Below are 22,325 nucleotides of genomic sequence, written 5' to 3' on the forward strand. Positions count from 1 at the left end.
CTCTTGCTCTGTCACCCAGGCTGGAGTGCAGTGGTACAATCTCAGCTCATTGCAACCTCCACCTCCTAGGTTCAAGTGATTCTCCTGCCACAGCCTCCCAAGTAGCTGGACTATAGGCATGTGCCACCATACTTGGCCAAATTTTATTTTTAGTAGAGACCGGGTTTTACCATGTTGGCCAGGCTGGTCTCAAACTCCTGACCTTGACTGATTCGCCCACCTCGGCCTCCCAAAGTGGTGGGATTACAGGCGTGAGTCACCACACCTGGCCTTATTTTATCCTGAATTAATAAAGGCCCCTGTTCCAACTGACTCACATAAAAATGTTATTCTGGTTCACTAGGTCCTTAGACCTTTTATGTGCTCTGCTGGCTTACTGTTTTAAGGAAATGATTGAAACATCATCCTTTTCTGTTTCTAAATAGTTCTTACCAGGGATAATTTTGCCACCACCTCTTTCCAGAGGGACATCTTAGAGTGTCATAACTGAGAAAGGGGGTCCTACTGGCATCTAGCAGGAAGAGGCCAAGGATGGTGCTACAAGTCCTACAATGCACAGGACAGCCCCAAGACCAAGAATTATCCAGCCCAAAATGTTAGTAGGACCGAGATGAGAAATCCTGGTAGAGTGGTTAAGAGTGAAAATTATGGGAGACTAGACTACCTTAATTCAAATCCAACTCCACTACTTACTATGTGAATGACCTCAAGCAAGTTGACTTCTGAGCCTCAGTTTCCTCATTTCAAAGTAAGGGAGACAGTACCTAACTCATTGGAATACAATGAGAATTATGTAGGAATATGTGCTTAAACTTTAAAAAAAAAAGACTGTAGCAAGTTAAAGTACAAAAGTAACAGGCAATCATCCCTTTTATTTGTACTCCTTTTCAAATATTGACATCCTCCACCTTCTATTTAGCATCACCCTCTATCAAGTAACAAATTTAACTGCTCTAATCACATTATCTAATATAACCTCCTGTACTTACATTCTGCTACTTTAATAAATTAACCATATATCGTCTTCTGAAAGAAATATAAAGAAGTTATTTCACACTGCCTTTAGTATATCCAGGAGTTTGCAATATGGAGCATTAAAACTAACTCTTTTGTAGTCTTCCTTCTTTTACACTATCATCAAACCTACAAAGTATATTTTCTTTGGTGCCAGAACAAGCATGGGTCACTTGGATAATCACAGTACAAGAGCTATTACATAATTAAGTCTGATCTCGTTTTAGAATTGAAGAAATTGAGGCTCAGAGCTTGCCAACTTGTCCAACTGCACAATTAACTGCAGAAACTAGAAATTGATCAATTCCCTGATTAAGAAATAACAGAAATATGTAGAAGCATCCTTTCCTTTTGAATCCCAAACAGGGCAATCAACAGAAAATTAACCTTGAATAGTATTAACAGTGATTACTGTTCTCACATTCAACAACAATGACCCCTCTTCTAGGAAATCAATAACTAACTTTTTAGGAGCTAACTTCAGTTCTTACCCAACTAAGTTTCCTTCAGTCTTACGCAGATACCTATTTACAGATTCTCTAAAAAGGTCTCCCTAATTAGTATAACTCATTGCACACCTACTTGTTTTCTTATCACACTGTTGTAATTTTAATACTCATTCCATTTTCAAAATCCATCCATGGCACATGAAATTTTTGGGGTGGCAATGGGCACTAATGGTGAAGAAACAGTCTATCATGAATAGAGATTTAGTATTTCCTACCTCTCAGAGAAAAAAGTCTCTACCCTTTAACCAAACATATGAAGATACTTGGACAGCTAATATTTAAGACATTTTCAAGAGAACATTCTATAAAATACGTAGAAAATATGCTAGATAGGCCAGGCATCGTGGCTCAGTAATCCCAGCACTTTGGGAGGCAGAGGCGGGCAGATCACCTGAGGTCAGGAGTTCGAGACCAGCCTGGCCAACATGACGAAACGCAACCTCTACTAAAAAAAATACAAAAATTACCAGGCATGGTGGCGCATGCCTGTAACCCAGCTACTCAGGAGGCTGAGGCAGGAGAATCCCTTGAACCCAGGAGGGGGAGGTTGTAGTGTGCTGAAAGAGGGCCACTGCACTCTAGCCTTAGTGACAAAACGAGACTCTGTCTCCCAAAACAAAACAAAAAAATGCTACACAGATTTTTCATTTTGCCAATTTACCAAAATTCCACTTATTTACAATTCTGATTATTTTCACAAATATGGTCAATAGTAAGAGTTCAATAAATACTTCTTTAGATCATTGGTGTTTCCCTATGACTCAAAGCGTTCAAGTCTTCTTTAAAGGGATGTTATGCATTTGTTTAACAAGTCTGATCAACACCTGTTATTTTCCAATTAGTGTATCAATATTAAAATTTATACAATTTTTAAGTATACAAATTTCACTCACATTTGATTTTTTGCTGCTTGCCTCTGAGCTTTTCTTTCTTTCCTTTTCTGATCTGGTGGCTTGGCAAAAACAATTTCAATATTTTCTCCCTCCAAGTCTTTGCCATTCATTTCTTCCATAGCCTTAAAAAATTAAATAGTCAATATAAAAATAGGACTTCCAGACAATTATGATTCATTTAAAGCTAGAAAATAATTTATCATTAATGTGGGAAGGACAACAGAAAGCCCCATGGAGACAGTCAGATAATTTTATATAAAGATGCAGATCTTCAACTATTTTTCATTTTTACTTAGAAAACTGCCAAGCTCACTAAAACCAAAAGGTTTTAGTCTGAGTGGATTCCATGGACATCCAAGTTTCCTCCAATTTGTAAAACTATTTTGAGATTCTAAGATGACTAGAAGTTGTTAGTCTGATTTAGATGCCTATAATTCCACCATATTTACCTTGACAGCACCATCTCGTTCATCAAAATGAATAAATGCATAATCTTTTAACTTCTTCACTCGTTCCAGTTTCCCAAACTGACTAAATGCCTTTTCTAAAATCTCTTCTGTTACAGTATTGGCAAGGTTGCGTACAAACAGCACTTTTACCTAGGGGGAAGAAAAAAAACCCCGTATTATTTCCAAAGAGTTCAATTTCTAAGATACCACCACCCCACCCTACAAAGTTAACTTATATCACAATCCATTAGAAGAACGTCAGAATACAAAAAAAAAAAAGTTTTCAACTCCTTGGGTAAATATCAAGGAGAATTGCTAGATCATGTTGAAAGACCTGAAATAGATGCTTTGCAAAAAAAGATACACAGATAGCAAAGAATCTCATGAAGATGCTCAATATAATCTGTCATTCGGGAACTACAAGTTGAAACTATTAGTAAGGCCAAAATCCAACACACTATAAATGCAGGTAAGAATGCAGAGCAACAGAAACTCTCATTCACTGCTGGTGGGAATGCAAAATGGTATATAGCCCTTTTGAAAGACAATTTGGCGATTTCTTACAAAACTAAACACACACTTTCATATGACCCAGCAATCCTGCTCCTTATTTACCCAGAGTTGAAAACTTACATGCACACAAAAACTTACACAGGGATGTTTACAGGAAGCTTTATTTGTAATTGCCAAAAATCTGCCAGACGCAGTGGCTCCTGCCTGTAATCCCAGCAGTTTGGGAGGCTGAGGCGGGTGGATCACCTGAGGTCAGGAGCTCAAGACCAGCCTGGCCAACATAATGAAACCCTGTCTCTACAAAAATACAAAAATTAGTTGGGTGCGAAGGCACGCGCCTATAGTTCCAGCTATTCGGGAGGCTGAAGCATAAGAAATGCTTTAACCCAGGAGGCAGAAGTTGCAGTAAGCCGAGATGGTGCCACTGCACTCCAGCCTGGGTGACAGAGCGAGACTCTGTCTCAAAAGAGAAAAAAAAAAATTTTCCCCAAAAATTGGAAGAAACCAAGATGTCTTTAAGTGGGAGAATGGACAATTGTGGCACGTACAGAAGGAATATTATAACCATTATAAAGAAGTAAGTAAAAAGCCACAAAATGACATAGAAGAACTTTAAATATGTATTACTAAGAGAAAGAAGACAATGTGAAGGTTACATAATGTATGGTCCAACTATATAACATTCTGAGAAGGCAAAACTATGGAGACAGTGACTGACAGTGGTTGAATGGGGAGGGATGACTAAGCACAGGAGAGAGGAATTTTAGGGCAGTGAAACTATTCTGTATAATACTATGATGGAAACACGGTTATACATTTCTCCAAACCCACAGAACATACATCTAGAGTGAGACCTCATATACACTATAGACTTTGGGTGATCTATCTATGTCCATCAATTTTAACAAATATACTATTCCAGTGCAGGATACTAGCAGTGAGGACGGCTGTGCCTGTGTAGCGGGCAGAAATCATATGGCAATTCTGTGCTTTCTGCTATAAACCTAAAACTAAAACTGCTCTAATGAAGTCTACGAAAAAAAATGTAGACTACAGGCTACATCAGTAATAATTACTAATTAACCATTTTGCAATTTAAAAAAGATAATCTTTTCCTAACAAAGTAAATATCATGCCCCCAAGAGAGCGATGGAATGTTTAGCACTTAACACAAGTGATCAAAACTAATTAGAACTTGCTTTTGAAATCTTAAAGGGGGAAGAAATGTTCAAAATAAGATAAACTGTTCTCTCAATCCTGACAGCTTCTCAAAGCACAATTACAAAATTTAATCTTTTCACTAACATTATCACTTCCTCCTAAAATACTTGAATGCCATCTGAATGTGTTAATCTAAAGTGCTAACCCAGTGAGACTTCACAGGCCAAAGGAAAAAAGAATCCTAACTATTTTCTTTTCTCTAAGAACACTTATCCTTCAATAATATTTATAGTTCCCTGGCAGTTCACATTACACTCAATTTAACTGAACCAGTGGTATCTGACACCTAACCTCTAAGAAATAAAGGGGGAATTCTTAAAAGACAAAGGGTAACTGGGGCATGGTGGCTCATGCCTGTAATCCCAGCATTTTGGGAAGCAGGACTGCTTCAGGCTAAGAGTTCTTAAGACCGGCCTGGGCAGCACAGGGAGACTGTCTCTACAAAAGTTTTTTTTTTTAAATTAGCTAGGTATGTTGGTACACACCTGTAGTTCCAGCTACTCGGGAGGCTGAGGTGAGAAGATCTCTTGAGCCTGGGGCTACAGTGAGCTATGATCATGCCCCTGAATTCTAGCCCTGGGCCAGAGACCTAGACCCTGTCACTTACCAAAAAAGAAAAAAAGAGGACAAAGGACAGAACCAATAACTGCAAATTACTGCACTAATGTGTAATAAAGTGTTGACTCAAGGCATGTTTATTCTCATAGAATGTCTCCACTGACTGCTGAAACCAGGGTACCTAACAATGGCTAAATGTAACTGCAAGTAGCTCTGCTGGGGCCAGTATAATTTACTATTTTTAGGAGTAAGACTTTTAACCCCAAAACCATGTAAACTAATGGTGCCATTCTCAAAAACTCAAATTTCTCTTAAAAAACACACAAAATGGAAGTGAACTGTCTACAGCATGTAGGCTACTTCATTGTAAGATTGTGATGGCTATACAATTATGGCTAAGTATCCACGAATCAATTTCTGTTTTCACTTTGTAGGCACATGGTATTTCCAGTGTGCACTGCCTAGTTCCTTAGTAAAGAACATTTCTCCCAACTCTAAAAATATGGTTTAAAAAAATGTGTACAGGGCCAGGCACAGCAGCCTCACACCTGCAACCCCAGCACTTTGGGAGGCTGAGGTGGGTGGATCCCAAGCTCAGGAGTTCGAGGCCAGCCTGACCAACATGGTGAAACCCCAGCTCTACTAAAAATAACAAAAATTAGCCAGGTATGGTGCTGGGCGCCTGTAATCCCAGCTACTTGGGAGGCAGGAGAATCACTTGAACCCGGGAGGCAGAGGTTGCAGTGAACCAAGATGGCACCATGGCACTCCAGCCTGGGAAACAAGAGAGAGACTGTCTCAAAAAATAAAAAAATGTATACAATTCATTTTATGTTTCCTCCAACCCCCCGGCACTTCTCCCGTTAATCCCTCAAAAAAGATTTTTAACTTGACTATCATTACCTTTGCCATAACCTCAGGATCAGGATCTTCTATAGGATCAGCCCATTCAACAGTTCCAACATTACCCCAGACCTTGACTTTACCACTCATTAACCTACGCCTTGCCTGGGCAGCTGTTTTGTGATCTTCATATTCAAGAAAGCAAAAGCCTCTGTTTTTTTTCTTGTCATCCGGTTGGTGGTATAAAATGACGTCTGTAAGACCCTCTGCAAGTAAGCAACCATTCCAGGGAAATTAGACAAAATAACTAGCAAATATAAGTGGATCAAAGGATTTATCTAATATACTACTTAAATATCAAAATGAAAAGTCATCTCTTTTCTTCACGAGACATCTTTATAAAAGACTATCAAAAACTAGCTCCAGATTATTTTCCTAATCTGTTTCCAATTTTTTCAACACAGAAATCTCCAGAAAAGAACATTTGTTCTTTTAATTAGACCTAAGGACCGTTTTTGCTTTCACTAATTAGATCAGAGGGGCCGATAAAGTATCTTCATATAACTGTTGTTAGAAAATGACAGTATAGATCAAACATGGCTATTTTTCTTATTATGCAAACACTAAAATTCTTTTTAATGGCACTTTTTTGGTCTTAGATATCAATGGCTTTATTTCAAATAAAATATAAGTTATAAGTACTGCATAAAAATTTCCAATGTCCTGAAGGTTGATAAGAGGCTGATAATTTGTTAGACACTGCTGGCAGACCGAAATATTTTCTAATAAAAGCAACCTGTCATGTATAAGTTGTTATAAAAGACATTTTACAGTTCAAAAAAATTTTTATCATGTTGACAGTATATAAACTCTGTTTATGGGCCAGGTGCGGTGGCTCACACCTGTAATCCCAACACTCTGGGAGGCCAAGGTGAGCAGATCACTGGAGGTCAGGAGTTCAAGACCAGCCTGGCCAGTATGGTGAAACCCCCACCTCTACAAAAAATACAAAAATCAGCCAGGTGTGGTGGTGCGCGCCTGTAATCCCAGCTACTCAGGAGGCTTAGGCAGGAGAATTGCTTGAACCTGGGAGGTAGAGGCTTCAGGGAGCCTAGATCACACTGCCACACTCCAGCCTGGGCGACAAAGCAAGACTGTCTCAAAAAAACAACTCTGCTATGGCAATACTTATTATTCCTGTAATTTGAAGAAAATCAATCATTATTCACACAGTTCTACTAAGAACATCAACTAACACCTAGAGAAAGAACACACAAAGAAATACAATCTTCCAAAACATGGAAAGAACAATGATTTTACAGAATGAATTCAAATCCTAGCTGTATTCCCTACTAACTTGTATAACGTTTGGCGAGTTATTGCCAAAATCCCCTGAATGCCTGTTTTTCTAATCTTAAAAATGGGTTACCTACACTTCATAAAGTTGTAGTGAGGATTTGATGAGTCAATAACTGTATTTAGAACAATGCCTAACTGACAGAAATATGCTATTATCTTCATTATTAAAAGCTGCACCTCATTCCAAATAAATCCAACTTACCTGTTACTTTGCTAAATTCTTCAAGAATCTGTTCCTTGGTTTTACTCTTAGGAATAGAGCCCACAAAAAGCCTATTGTTGGCAACTGAGATGCAGACACCAATGTGTTTTCCAGAACGAATTTCATGATTATTATACTGAAAAGATAAAAAGTGCATCATGTTTTAAATTACTTATAATATACAACTAGAAGAGTTTATTATAAAAGATACACAAGAGCAAATCATCCTTTAAAAACTAGTTTACCTTAATTCCCATACAAGGGAATTATGAGAAACAGATTATATTAACAAGACCCACTGGACAAGTTTATGAACCAATTTAATGCAAATAAAAGGTTATTAAATCCTTTGATTAATCAGAAATAAGATCTGCAGCACCTTATTTAAATTCAAAAAGTGCCAGTTCCTCAAAAACTTAACATTTACTTAAATTCATCCCGTCAACCAGTTACTCTCACACAAGAAAAACTGATCCCAAGATCAGCAAGATCTCTGCCTTTCTGTTAACCAGCACCTAAATCTATTTTTCCATCTTCCCTTCCTCTTATCAAAAGTTGCAATAAGAAATTTCGGGCTTCAAATATTTAAGTCTAAAAGACAGCTTTATATCTGAATCCAACTGTACTTTTCCCCATTTCATTTTCATTATGCATATAACAAAGTTATGAAGGAGAAAGAAAAGTAGATTGGTCACAGCAAAAGTATATAGAAACAATTTTAAAATGACAGTAAAAAGTGAATTTAATTTTCAAGTAACCATATCCCAGATTACCATAAAGCAGAGGCAAACAGCAATGTGTCAAAGTGACAAATCAACCAATTAGTATTAGTCACAAACCCAAGTTCAAAAGTATCCAAGTAATCTAGAAAAGTGGATTATACGGGTTAAAATTACCACCTCAAAATTTATGTTACTAATAATGGTGGTAGCAGCGGCAAAAATTATTGATTAATCCTACCACACCTAACCTCAAAATCTATTCTACATGTGGAGCTACACAAACCAACATCAATTTCCATAAAACTTTATAGAAACACCTTATAGCAAAAGAAACCATTCTTCTATTATGCCCATTCTTGCTAGGTACAGCAGGTATAACAGAAGAAAACATGTAATTCAGAAAGTTGAGTCCTCCCTGTCCCTTTCTCCATCTCCAGATAATCAAAATTTAGTAAGGTTCAAATACCATACCTCTAGTTCAGAAAAATGTGTTGCTTTCTACCCCACTATTCTGTACAGGCTATTCAAGTGCGTGGCCATCCTGATCCCAGGTTTTATCTCTATTTCTCTGCATTTATGCCAGAGGCACAAAGTTAAAAAAATTAGAAGGATGACTCCTGTTACTTCTCCTTTCTCTCTCAAATACCTTTTTATATCAACTTTTAAACGTGGGGTTTTTTTGTGTGTATGTTTCCCGAGACAGAGTCTTGCTCTGCCGCCCAGGCTGCAGTGCAGTGGCACTATCTTGGATCACTGCAACCTCTGCCTTCTGGGTTCAAGCAATTCTCCTCCCTCTGCCTCCCGAGTATAGCTGGGATTACAGGCACTTGCCACCACACCCAGCTATTTTTTGTATTTTTAGTAGAGACAGGGTTTTACCATGTTGGCCAGGCTGGTCTCTGAACTCCTGATCTTGTGATCCACCCGCGTCGGCCTCCCAAAGTGCTGGGATTACAGGTGTGACCCACCATGCCAGGCCACCTGCAGTTTTTATACTCCTATGGCTCTGAAGATACTGCCTTCCTTCCCTGAAACTTTTAACCACACAAACTCCTCTGGGTATTTGTAAATTGAGTTCAACCACCCAATACTTCAATCCATAAATCCTAAAAGGGTCAACAAAATATTCCTCCACGTTAACATAGACCAACAGTTCTTAACAGAAGTGATTTTGCCCCCCAGAAGTCATCTGACATTCTTGATTGTCACAACTTGGAAAGATGCGGGGACTTGCTGCTGGTATCTAGTGGGTAGACAGAAGGAGGCTGATAAACATCGTACAACTCAGAAGACAGGCTGTCACAAAAAATTATCTAGTCTAAAAGATCAGCAGTGCTGAGGTTGAAAATTCCTGCCATATACTTTGTTTTCTCACATAGCATTTATGTCTTTCTCTTCCATCAGACTAATAATCTTTTAACCGCCGAAATATGTTACCTGAATGTAGCAGAGCTATGGCTGAATCCACCATTGCATAGAATTATGGACAAGGAGATTATAATGCCTTATTTTACAAATAAAATTAAACTAAGAACACAATAAATTACTTTAAAATATGTACATTCCCTAGATCCTTATAATTTAACATCAAGCAGCTGGCCTTAGTGACAAATCAGGGGTTTTCAAATTGGTCATCCAATCACTAATTCTAGTAATTAACAAAAACAATTAAAATATCAGAAAAAGGTGGAAAGAAATACCAAGTGTGTAAAGGCGAAAACAGGAGTAATTCTGGGGATGACGGATTTGGGTATAATGAGGGGGGAACTGGTATTTTCCAAATGTTCTAAAAACAGGAGCTATTAACTATAAGAAAATACCTAATACTACAAAACTTCCAACAAAAACTTGAATTCTTAGTTCTACCAAGAAAATACACCATTAAGAGGAACCAAAATCCTTGTAAGAAATCTAGGAGGCAAAGGCAAAACAACAGATAATGGAAACATTCCATCAAGGCAACAATCAAAGAAATATAGAGAAGACAGCTAATCTGTAACACAGGCAAGGCAACACTTCCATTAACCATCAACATTAACAATGTTGCTTCAAATTATTAATGACCGTTTCCATTATTATCTACAGAAAGACCATTTTTTTCTTTCCTACCCATCATCACTAGCCCTGATGCTAATCAAGTTAGCCAAGGCATGGTAGATAGAAAGTACAAAGGATGGATATGGTCTCTGAACAACATAAATAACAAAGATTTAGCAGGATTTATAAAATAAACTGCTGATTCCTCCCTACCCACACTTTTTCAATTAAAAAAACTTGGGCCGGGCACCGTGGCTCATGCCTGTACTCCTAGCACTTTTGGGAGGCCGAGACAGGCGAACTGCCCAAGCTCAGGAGTTCAAGATCAGCCTGGGCAACACAGTGAAACCCCGTCTCTACCAAAATACAAAAGAAATTAGCCGGGAGTGGTGGCCGGCACCTATATCCCAGCTACTCGGGAGGCTGAGGCAGGAGAATCGCTTGAACCTGGGCGGCAGGAGATTGTGCCACAGCACTCCAGCCTGGGCGACAGAGCAAGACTCCGTCTCTACAAAAAAAAAAAAAAAAAAAAACTTGCAACAATTATACTATTATAGGTAACACAAAGAGTAAACTGGCTCTCCAATGAAAGTAAGTCATTAAACGAACAAAGTAAGGAGACTCTATGGGTATACTGTCCAACTATAACAGAAGTAGGACCTAGAAATTAACACTTCCTAAAGCAACGCCCCATCTATGGATTCTGCATGCTTTTTTTGTACATATACTTGAATTGCTTAACCTTTCTTACACTAATGACACTCTATCACCTAAAACAAAACAAAACAAAAAAAACCACTTATCCCAGCAAGATGGGTAACGGTGAGTTAGATGGTGAAGCGGGCAAAACAAAAAACAAATGTGAGTAAGAGATTCTAATTTAATACTAGTAAACCCTAATTCAAGAGGTAAATGTATCAGGTCACTACAGTGGTATAAAAACACGAGCACAGAAAAAAAAAAAAAGTCTCATCTTTCCTACTCTAGAAAGGTTGGCCCTGGATCTTTAGTTAGTTGTAAAAATCTAGCTTTCAAGCTCAATACCACAGCGAGATTAAGCAAACAGAAAATGAAGATTAATTATGATCATGAATCAATATGAGGCTTCAGTTTTTAAGAACACCAAAACAGTAGTACAGTCTGGAACATCCCTGTCATCAAGGCTCAAAATTTTAAGTCACTTTTAAGTCCTTCCTTCGTAGTCACCAAATGCTCAGAAATTCAGCAATGTCAAATTTGGAATCTGATCCAGAAGAGGCTGCTTAGTCCTAACTCTTCTTCTCAGCAAAGCCACTACCTCCAAAGCCATCCACATTAAAGATTGTTTTTTTTTTTTTGAGACTGAGTCTCGCTCTGACACCCAGGATGGAGGGCAGTGATGCGATTTCAGCTCACTGCGGCCTTCACCTCCCTGGTTCAAGTGATTCTCCTGCCTCAGCCTCCCTAATAGTTGGGACCACAGGCGTGCGCCACCACACCCTGCTAATTTTTGTATTTTCAGTACAGACAGGGTTTCACAACATTGGCCAGGCTGGTCTCGAACGCCTGACCTCGGGTGACCCGCCCGCCTCAGCCTCCCAAAGTGCTGATATTACAGGCATGATCCACCATACCCAGCCTAAAGATTTCTTAATTATAAAGCCTTCTTCACAATGAGCCAAAATCTACTTCCTTAAATAAACCTATTTATTTCCCCCAAATGACAGCATTTCATATACCTGGCACACATGCACGTGACTCAGTTGTTCCCTATGCTTGGCTAATCATTGCTTCTCTGATACCTCCAAGAAATACTGACAAGTGTCACTATAGACTGACACTCTAACAAAATATTGTAAGTGGAGACTGAAACAGGAGTCTAGAATAAACTGGAGCTTATTACTAATTTTCCACTTCTAGACACCATACCACTCTTACATATGGTCTGTTACCCTAGCTTGTTTGGCAACCACACGTTACTGACATCACAGCTTACTTGTTAAACTAGTGTAAATACTTGACTTTAGTCAATTCCATCTTGATAGATACAAAGTTTCTTTTTCAAGCTATCAAAATTTTTTCAGATCCTGACCATCATTCCAAGGCATTAATCACTGCATGCAGATTCAAGTTACCAAACATATCATAAACAGTCCAATTACACTTTCAATTGTTGATAAAAACTAGAATAAAACCTACAGCATACCACTATAGCCTTTCTCTTTCCAAAATCTCCCACCTTTCTCCTTTCTCTTGCTGCCACCCTCCTCCTGGTCTTTGTTCTCTTTACTCAAATAATCTTCATTATTCAGCCATTTACATCATGCCACCCACACCAGGGCTCAAAAAGGGGGTGAGGGGTGCTATGCAGCTTAGTATGAACTAACTGCTGGCACTGACTTTATTACAAATTTTATTTCCACAAAACACTGCCTCAACTAGATCCACCTTTTCTCTTCACTGTGCTGCTCAAACCTCTTTATTGCAAAGCCTTCTCCAACAACCTAACCCAGTCTCCCTTCATCCTTCCTTTACCCTTTGCACCATTTGCTTCCACTGTTAACAGTAGTCTTTCATGTTCTATAAACTCTCTAAGAACCTGTCTATCTGCAGAAAAAGTTTTCATGCTAAACACACTATTTGCTAAATTATTATTACAATATCTCTGAACCTATCTTGTCAACTACATTCATCAAAATGGCTGTACATGAGGCCGAGTCAAATGGATCACTGGAGGTTGGGAGTTTGAGACCAGCCTAGTCAACATACTAAAAATACAAAAAAAAAAAAAGGGCCAGGTGTAGTGGCTCATGCCTGTAATCCCAGTATTTTGGGAGGCCGAGGTGGGCGTATCACAAGGTCAGGAGTTGGGAGACCAGCCTGGCCAATATGGTGAAACCCCATCTCTACTAAAAATACAAAAATCAGCTGGGCGTGGTGGCGCTCACCTGCACTCCAGACTGGGCAACAGGGCGAGATTCCGTATCAAAACAAAACAAAATTAGCCAGGCATGGTGGCGGCTCCTGTAGTCCCAGCTACTCAGGAGGCGGAGGCAGGAGAATCTCTTGAACCCAGGAGGCAGAGGTTGCAGTGAGCTGAGACAGCGCCATTGCGCTCCAGCCTTGGTGACAGAGTGAGGATTTGTCTCAAAAAAAAAAAAAAAAAAAAAAGGGTTGTACACACATCATGACTGTATACACAACCAATCTGGTGACTAAAACCATCAGAGCTATCAAAATAATAACTTGTGGGCTGGGCACGGTGGCTCACACCTGTAATCCCAGCACTTTGGGAGGCCAAGACAGGCGGATCACAAGGTCAGGAGATCAAGACCATACTGGCTAACATGGTGAAACCCCGTCTCTACTAAAAATACAAAAAAATTAGCCGGGCACCTGTGGTCCCAGCTACTCAGGAGACTGAGGCAGGAGAAGGGCATAAACCTGAGAGGCGGAGCTTGCAGTGAGCCGAGATTGTGCCACTGCCGCACTCCAGCCTAGGCGACAAAGCGAGACTCTGTCTCAAAAATAAAAAATAAAATAACTTGTTATGTGCAAACAGATTTCATCTATTCCAATGTTTGTACACAGACATTATTAGTATTTCATCAGGATATTTCCATTATTTAAGATTGTCATTGAATTGCAGCATCACTACCCTTGGGCTCCAATTCCAGCAACATACCACAAAAATACACAAACACACCTGCCTGCCCTTCTCCATGGTCTTTAAATCAACATGTCTATTTCCAAACATCCCCTAGGTGGGTAAGGGAAGAAAGCATCATCACCTATTAATTCACCCTAATCATAGGGCAGCTAGAAGCACAGAATTGTAAATGGAGACTATTAAAGCAGCAAATGGTCCATGAGTTACACAGGAATATAAGAGAGCAGTGGTCAGCTAGTCAGGTTATTTATCGAGCACCTACTATATACTGGGGCACAGTTAGGGAGAGAGAAATGTTAGGGAGAGAGAAAAAATATATACATTCTAATGGGAAAAGACATGTAAATAATTTACAAAGTTAAAAAATAATTACAAGCTCATCCAAGCAAAATCTAGTTTACCATTCTTAGAACACTGTCATGGGGGCAACTGGTGGTAAGGTGCTCAATGTCACCTTACCTGAAAAGAAAGCATCAGTCATAAACGGGCTGCTTTCAACCCCTACAAAAAGCAGAACAGCAGAAGGCAGCCTTAGAACGATAACGGCCATGGCTTGGCTGGGCACGGTGGCTCACGCCTGTAATCCCAGTAATTTGGGAGGCTGAGGTGGGCAAATCTGTTGAGCTCAGGAGTTCGAGACTGATGTGGCCAACATGGCAAAACCCCGTTTCTACTAAAAATACAAAAATTACCCAGGCATGGTGGTGCACACCTGTAATCCCAGTGACTCGGTGGCTGAGGCAGAACTGCTTGAACCCAGGAGGCAGAGGTTGCAGTGAGCTGTGATCGCACCACTGCCCTCCAGCCTGGGTGACAGAGTGTGACTCTGTCTTCAAAAAAAAAAAAAAAAAAAAAAAAAAAAAGCCATGGCTTATTTCAAAGACAAAAAAGACTACTTTAGTATACTAAAAGGGTAATTAAAAGGAAGAGTGGGGAAAAGAAGAAGGAACTTGTCTGAATAGGGTCTTGTCTGTAAGTCATTTTTCAGCATAGGAATGCTGTAATCTAATCCATGTTGCCAAATATAAAGGGCAACAGAAGGCAGTGAGACTAGCTAGGTTTCTTCAGTAGTCTGAGTGGTACAAATGGTGCCTTAGACTTAGGGTAGTAGCAGTGAAGATGATAGAAAGTGTCAGATGCCAAAATATTTTGGCAACAGATGGAACCTACTTCCTTAACTCTTTAACACTACCTAAACCACTGCATAATTTAAAGTTATCAGGCTACCAGGTGACATAAGTTGTAGAGTTGCCTTAAATTGTTATGTCTAACAATAGGGACCTCAGTTAAAGAAATGCAGCATCAAACTAGGGCTGGGATGTTCAGGCAAGTCTATTTCCACAACCTGGCAGAAAAGGTTGTTGAGGCACAATTTAAAGGTAATAATATAGCATCTAGCAAAGCTCCTGACCCTTAACAAGCACTCAAGTAGTAGCTATTAATCACCTTTTCACAAGTTTAGATCTTGCTTCCCTAGCTAGATTATCATCATTTGCAAATGGATTTTTTTTCATTCCTCAAAATAAAGGTAGATGTTGGCTAGAATCAGGGTCATTTAAGAAACTCTCAGTTGCTTTTAATTAACTTCATGCTTCTTCAACTGTTAACATCAATTAACCCATTTTTGTAAGTCCACATACAAATATCAAGTCTACAATACTATTTAACCTAGAGAAACTAATCATTGCTGTATCAGTATTAAAAAAAAATGCCAAATACCTAAAACTATCTCAACCTAAGATATTCCTCCAGACAGAGGTGCTTCAATCTTGTCTGATCTATAAATAATGCAAAGGAGGCACGAGGCACTTTCCCAGCATTTAGTTATATATAACTAGAATGGCACTTCAATTAAAAATTCACTTTGGACAGAATTGTAACAAGTAGAATCTCTCAAAACATAACACAGTAGAGAGAGTTCCCAAAGTATGCGCCCTTGAAGAATATACTTAGGAAAGGGGTATTCACATCCACAAATGAATACAAAGTGTATCCAAAACAACTTGGGATTTATATTTTCTCTACAATGTTTCAATTACTTCACTTTCTCTAAAATCTAGTTTTTTGTTGTGCTAAAGCAAATCCACCAGATCCTACCCACAGTAAAGCATCCTTTTAAAAAAAGGAGACAATGGCCAGGCACAGCGGCTCACGCCTATAATCCCAGCAATTTGGGAAGCCAAGGCAGGAAGACTGCTTGAGGCCAAGAGTACAAGATTAGCCTGGACAACATAGTGAGACAACACCTCTACAAGTTTAAAATTTAACCTAGCATGGTGGTGCCCTCATAGTCCTAGCTGCTCAGGAAGCTGAGGCAGGAAGATCACGTAAGCCCAGGAGTTCAAGGTTAGTGAGCTTTGATCATCATAATGCACCCCAGCAAGGGCAACAGAGTGACACCCAGTCTCCAAAAATAATAATAATAATTAAAACAATTGACTTAAGGCTGGGCACACTGGCTCATGCCTGTAATCCCAGCACTTTGGGAGGTCGAGGCGGGTGGATCACGAGGTCAGGAGATCAAGACCATCCTGGATTACAGGGTGAAGTCCCATCTCTACTAAAAAAAAAAAAAGCAAAACAAATTAGCTGGGCATGGTGGTGGGTGCCTGCACTCCCAGCTACTCAGGAGGCTGAGGCATGAGAATGGTGTGAACCTGGGAGACGGAGCTTGCAGTGAGCCAAGATCGTGCCATTGCACTCCAGCCTGGGCAACAGAGTGAGACTCTGTCTCTAATAAATAAATAAATAAATAAACAAACCATTTACTTAAAAGTAGGCTGGGTGTGGTGGCTCACACCTGTACTCCCAGCACTTTGGGAGGCCGAGGCTGAGGTCAGGAGTTTGAGACCGGCCCGGCCAACATGGTGAAACCCCATCTCTACTTAAGATACAAAAATTAGCCAGGCATGGTGGCGCACACCTGTAATCCCAGCTACTCAGGGGGCTGAGGCAGGAGAATCACTTGAACCCAGGACGCAGAGGTTGCAGTGAATCAAGATCACACCACTGCACTCCAGCCTGGGCAACAGAGGGAGACTCCATTCCAAAAAAATGTACTGAAAAGTCAAAAAAAAAAGCAAATGATGATATGACCAATATATCCTAGTGGCTGTATACCATTGGAAATATATTTTTTCCCCTTTTTGGTTTTTTTGAGACAGGGTCGCTGTTGCCCAGGCTGGAGTGCGGTGGCATGATCACAGGTCATTGCAGCCTTGACCTCCTGGGACCACAGGTGCACGCCACCATGCCTGGCTAATCTGTTACCTTTTTGGTACAGATGGGGGTCTATGTTTCCCAGGTTGGTTTCAATCAATCCTTCCACCTCAGCCTCCCAAAGTGCTGGGACTATAGATGTGAGCAACCACACCCTGCCAGAAGTATCTTTTAAAAGGCAACAAAATGCAAAGTCTCCTATTAATCAGGTAGTACCAAACAATTATGCCCCCAGAAAAGGACTCGGGTCAGGACAGAGAAACAGAAAGAACCATACAAAGTTTTAGGACAAGAGTTAATTCCTAGGTCAATCGAAAAGAATGCCTGATTATCTACAGAAGTTTCTCCATTATATTTACAAACTATATTAATAAGACTATATTCTAAGCAGCCTACAGCAATGCAATTTTGGAATTTATTTATTAAACAAGGCAACTGTACAAATGGAAACATTTCCAAGTGTCTACTGGCACTCAAAATCACTGTGTTACTAATGGGTTATAAACCATCTTCCTCTAATGATGTATCCTTACTGTAAGGTTTCTGGAAAACATCTATAAATAAGTTACAGTGGTCACCTACCATAACTGGTATATTTTGATGGCAAGAATTAAGTAACCTACAATGTCAGTTTAATGATTCTTTTTCAAAATGTTAAAAAATGGATCTGACACCATTAGCTAAATTCTGCAGTGGTCCCTCAGTACATATAGGGGACTGGTTCCAGGAACCCATACCAAAATCCATGAATCCTGAACTCTCTTAAATAGCGTAGTGTTTGCATATAACCTACGAACATTCTCTCACACACTGGTGTATTGCTATTTTTTTATTGCGTTTTTTGGGAGTATCTTCAATCCTCAGCTAGCTGAAACTGTGAAGGCAGGACCCATGGTACAGAGGGCCCACTGTATTAGCTTTCTGTAGTTCAGATACCTCACTGCTTACTAGATCATTCTTTATTTTCACTTACTGCTACTTTATTGCTACTTGGCAAAAACATTCTATTCTTTTATACGAGATTAAAGGATTTTGGGCCAGGCAAGGTGGCTCATGCCAGTAATCCTTGTACTTTGGGAAGCTGAGGTAGGAGGACGGCTTGAGGCCATGAGTTCAAGACCAACCTGCCAGCCACAGTGGCTCACGTCTGTCATCCCAGCACTTTGGGAGGTCAAGGCGGGCAGATCACTTGAGGTCAGGAGTTTGAGACCGGCCTGGCCAACATAACCCTGTCTTTACTAGATATACAAAAATTAGCCTGGCGTGGTGGTACGCGCCTGTTTTCCCAGCTACTCGGGTGGCTGCAGCTGCGGCAGGAGAATCGCTTGAGCCCAGGAGGCAGATGTTGCAGTGAGCCAAGATCGTGCCCACCACACTCCAGCCTGGGTGACAGAGACTTTGTCTCAAAAAACAAACAATAAAAACTAAAGGATTTCTAAGGTACCTCTTTCTAGAGCTCGAAATGCCCCTCAAATTCAACTGCTGAAACTAAAATTTTGACAACTCAAAGGTTACCAGTAAATCTGAATTCCCTCTAAAATAGAAAGCACTCTTTTAAGGGAAAAATCTGACATGATTTGAAAAGAAATATCTAAATTCTCAAATTCTCTTTGTAAAGACTTATATTCTTTCAAGTGGCATACTTTTTTACTGTTAAACTTCCATCATACTCAATTATGCAAACCAGTTGGAGGTATTCACGCAATATAGAAAAGGAAGACTTGGCCGGGTGCAGGGGCACAGGTCTGCAATTCCAGCACTTTGCAGGACTGAGGCACACAGATCATCTGAGGTCAGGAGTTCATGACCAGCCTGGCCAACATGATGAAACCCCGTCTCTACCAAAAATACAAAATTTAGCCAGGTGTGGTGGTGCATGCCTGTAATCCCAGCTACCGGAGAGGCTGAGGTACGAGAATCGTTTGAACCTGGGAGGCGGGGATTGCAGCGAGCCAAGATCACACCACCGCACTCCTGCCTAGGTGACAGAGTGAGATTTTATCTCCCCAAAAAAAAGAAAAGGAAGACTTACAAGTTTTATTTTTCTCTTTAAGGCTTGCTTAAAGTGATAGACCTCATGGTAAGGGAAGGGTTGGAAAACTCAGGAGGGAGGGGAAAAAAAGAATCAGTCTGAAGATTTTAAGTTTGTCTGGAATTACCCACAGGATATATAAGCCAGATAAAGCAAATTTAACAAACGTGGCACAGTGAGCTATCTTGTACAAAAGTTCTCCCCAGTTGTATTGCTTGATACGTTCTATGGGTTTAAATTAGCCCCCAACTCTTCAACTATAAACTGCAGAAACACTTCAGTCACAGAACTTAATAAAACTAGTTTAAAGGAGTTATATTAACTGTAATTTAAAATATTAAAATCTCTTTCTGGCCGGGTGTGGTGGCTCGTGCCTATAATCCCAGCACTTTGGGAGGCCGAGGCAAGTGGATCACCTGAGGTCAGGAGTTCGAGACCAGCCTGGCCAACATGGCGAAACCCCATCTGTACTAAAAATACAAAAATTAGCTGGACGTGGCGGCAGGTGCCTATAATCCCAGCTACTCGGGAGGCTGAGGCATGAAAATCACTTGAACCTAAGGGGTGGAGGCTGCAGTGAGCCGAAATCACGCCACTTCAGTCTGGGCAAAAAGAGAGAAACTCGGTCAGAAGAGAAGAGAAGAGAAGAGAAGATTTCCTTTTTTAAAAGTTGGAAAATTACCAGGTCCTTACCTAACATCTGGTATTTTTAAATCAAATATTGCCACTCACCATAAAATCTTTTGTTTCATCAACTAGAAATGTATCACAATGTCTTTTGTGATTTTAGAAAAAGGGATGGCTCAGGTACTGCCAGGAAGTATGAGAGCCCTTACCACAGTTACTTTTCTTAAATCTTTTCACATCCCTATAAATTTAAACAAACAGACAAAAAACATCACTAAGCCAGATGTTTCTAAGAACCAACTGCTAGGAATTCTACCATGCTGCCTTTTAGATGCGGAATCCTATCAACCATACATGCAAAGAATATCACTACAATGCTTGCACAGTGATATGGAAAAAAAAAAACAAAAAACAAAAAAAAAACACCTGCCTAAATCAGTACTTCAAAAAATGTTTGGTAATTCTTAGGCACAATAAGAAAAAAACTTGATATTAAAGACAGTGAATGAGAAAACTGAAGGGAAAAAAAGGACAACTTACCAGTTTAACAGCCTCCTGAGCTGCTTCTTTTGTACAAAAAGTGACAAACGCATAACCTCTATTGAGACCAGTGAGTGGATCCATCATTAGACGAAGATCCCATATAGGTCCAGCTTTCTCAAATAATGGAACAAGTTCATCCTCAAATAGATCTCTTGGGATCTTTCCCACAAATATCTGTAAATTAAATATTAAGTAAAAACCATGGAGAATTGCTTTAGGAAACCAGATACCTGTGCTTTCACTACAAAAGGTACAAGTTTTTAGTTGCTTTACCTCAGTGCCAACAGAAGGCTGCTGACCTGAATAAACGGAATCTGGAGGTGGTCCCCCATACTTCCTCTGTCCAGTGGTCACATCAAGTGTGTAGCCTGTTCTTTCCAAGAGTGCCTTGAAAAGTTCAAACGTCATTAATACATTTAATTCACTAGACCACACCCATACGTTTAGCAGTTAACATCCACCTTGCTCAAATCTTTCCAATTATCTTGGCATGTTCCCTCATAACAAGTTTGTGATGTCTGTTTCAAAATTTCCCCTTAATGTGTACTTGTTATACTTCTAAATTATTACCAAAATTCCAGTGTCTTGTTCAAATTACTTTCTAGTCTCTACTTAATTGAATAGTGTGCTTAATGGACAACAAAAGGATCAATCCATCAGCAACTTTCAAGACAAGATGTACTACTCTATTAACACCACCTTAAAAAATGATTGTACCTAATTTGGTTGAGTATCTTTCAAGTCTGGATCTCTTACCCAATAAATTCCCTATAACCCCACTCCTAGGTACATACTGCCATTCTGGGCATTGTGCCAACCTCAGAAGAAATTACACTTCCCAAACCAAGTCTAGAAACTTGTGAGCTACAGGGGAAAAAATCTCCTATTATTTGACATTTATGTGCCATATTTCATGGGACAGCATGGGTCATTCAGAAAAAGTAACAGCCAAAATGACTTTTAAAACTTTATGAGACTGCAACATTACATAACCTCTACATTTTAATTCCCAAAATGTACTGTTAAAATTTACACAAGTCATATTTACTCAAAGCATTAAGAATTTATTCCTTATTCTAGGCAAAGTATAGAAAAAAGTACAGGCCGGGTGTGGTGGCTCACACGTGTAATTCCAACACTTTGGGAGGCCGAGGTGGGTGGATCACAAGGTCAGGAGTTCAAAACCAGCCTGGCCAAGATGGTGAAACCCCGTCTCCACTAAAAATACAAATAATTAGCCCAGCGTGGTGGCACGCACCTGTAATCCCAGCTACTCCAGAGGCTGAGGCAGAGAACTGCTTAAAACTGGAGGGGCAGAGTGCAGTGAGCCAAGATAGCGCCACTGCACTCCAGCCTGGGTGACAGAGCGAGACTCCATCACAAAAAACAGAAAACAAAAAACAAACAAAAAAGAAGCATAGTCCTCCATTATCTGAAGGAAAAAAGTCAAATTATTCCCCTTCTCCACTGTCTCAACCACGAAGCACAAAGTGGTTTCCCAAACAAAACCAATTCCATTAGCTAGTACATTCTGAAATAAAAACACACTAACCCTAGCCATCTGACAAAATGTATCAAAATGATATTATTTAGGGTCACCTAAGTCTCTGAAAATTACTGGACAGACTTTTAAAACTTCTAACTCAAAGGACACTAAATGTTTATGAAAAATACTGTAATTCATAAAAACATTTATAAACTTGCTCACATCTATGACTATAACATAAACTCAATCACTAATAGCTCATCTTTCCATTTTCTCACATGTAATCCCTGTGCTATAAAGGAGTTTTTTAACCTTAATCGTTATGACCCAAATAACACTTTTGTCAATCCATAAAACAAAAGGAAAACTTATTCCCTCTGTCAAACTTCCTCTAAAATGTCTCTATGCCATTTTACCACAACTTAGGTCTCATTAAAAATTTAAGCAGA

General features: G+C 39.7%; 1 protein-coding gene across 9 annotated transcripts in view; it reads right to left on the bottom strand.

Moving 5' to 3' along the window:
- SYNCRIP (synaptotagmin binding cytoplasmic RNA interacting protein) overlaps positions 1-22,325 on the bottom strand; it is a 35,500-nt gene that overhangs the window by 7,981 nt on the left and 5,194 nt on the right. For 7 of the 9 annotated variants that reach the window (XM_017892968.1, XM_017892965.1, XM_017892967.1 and 4 more), the window contains 6 exons: positions 20,664-20,777; positions 20,388-20,564; positions 7,562-7,697; positions 6,061-6,266; positions 2,866-3,015; positions 2,417-2,538 (listed from right to left, as the gene is read on the bottom strand). In XM_017892968.1, coding sequence (XP_017748457.1) covers positions 2,417-2,538; positions 2,866-3,015; positions 6,061-6,266; positions 7,562-7,697; positions 20,388-20,564; positions 20,664-20,777 — 905 coding nt within the window. The remainder of the gene's footprint in view (positions 1-2,416; positions 2,539-2,865; positions 3,016-6,060; positions 6,267-7,561; positions 7,698-20,387; positions 20,565-20,663; positions 20,778-22,325) is intronic. The other 2 variants (XM_017892970.1, XM_017892966.1) reach the window with 1 other exon arrangement.

The sequence above is a fragment of the Rhinopithecus bieti genome, unplaced genomic scaffold (genome assembly GCF_001698545.2).
Source record: "Rhinopithecus bieti isolate Rb0 unplaced genomic scaffold, ASM169854v2 scaffold_23199, whole genome shotgun sequence".
NCBI lineage: Eukaryota > Metazoa > Chordata > Mammalia > Primates > Cercopithecidae > Rhinopithecus > Rhinopithecus bieti.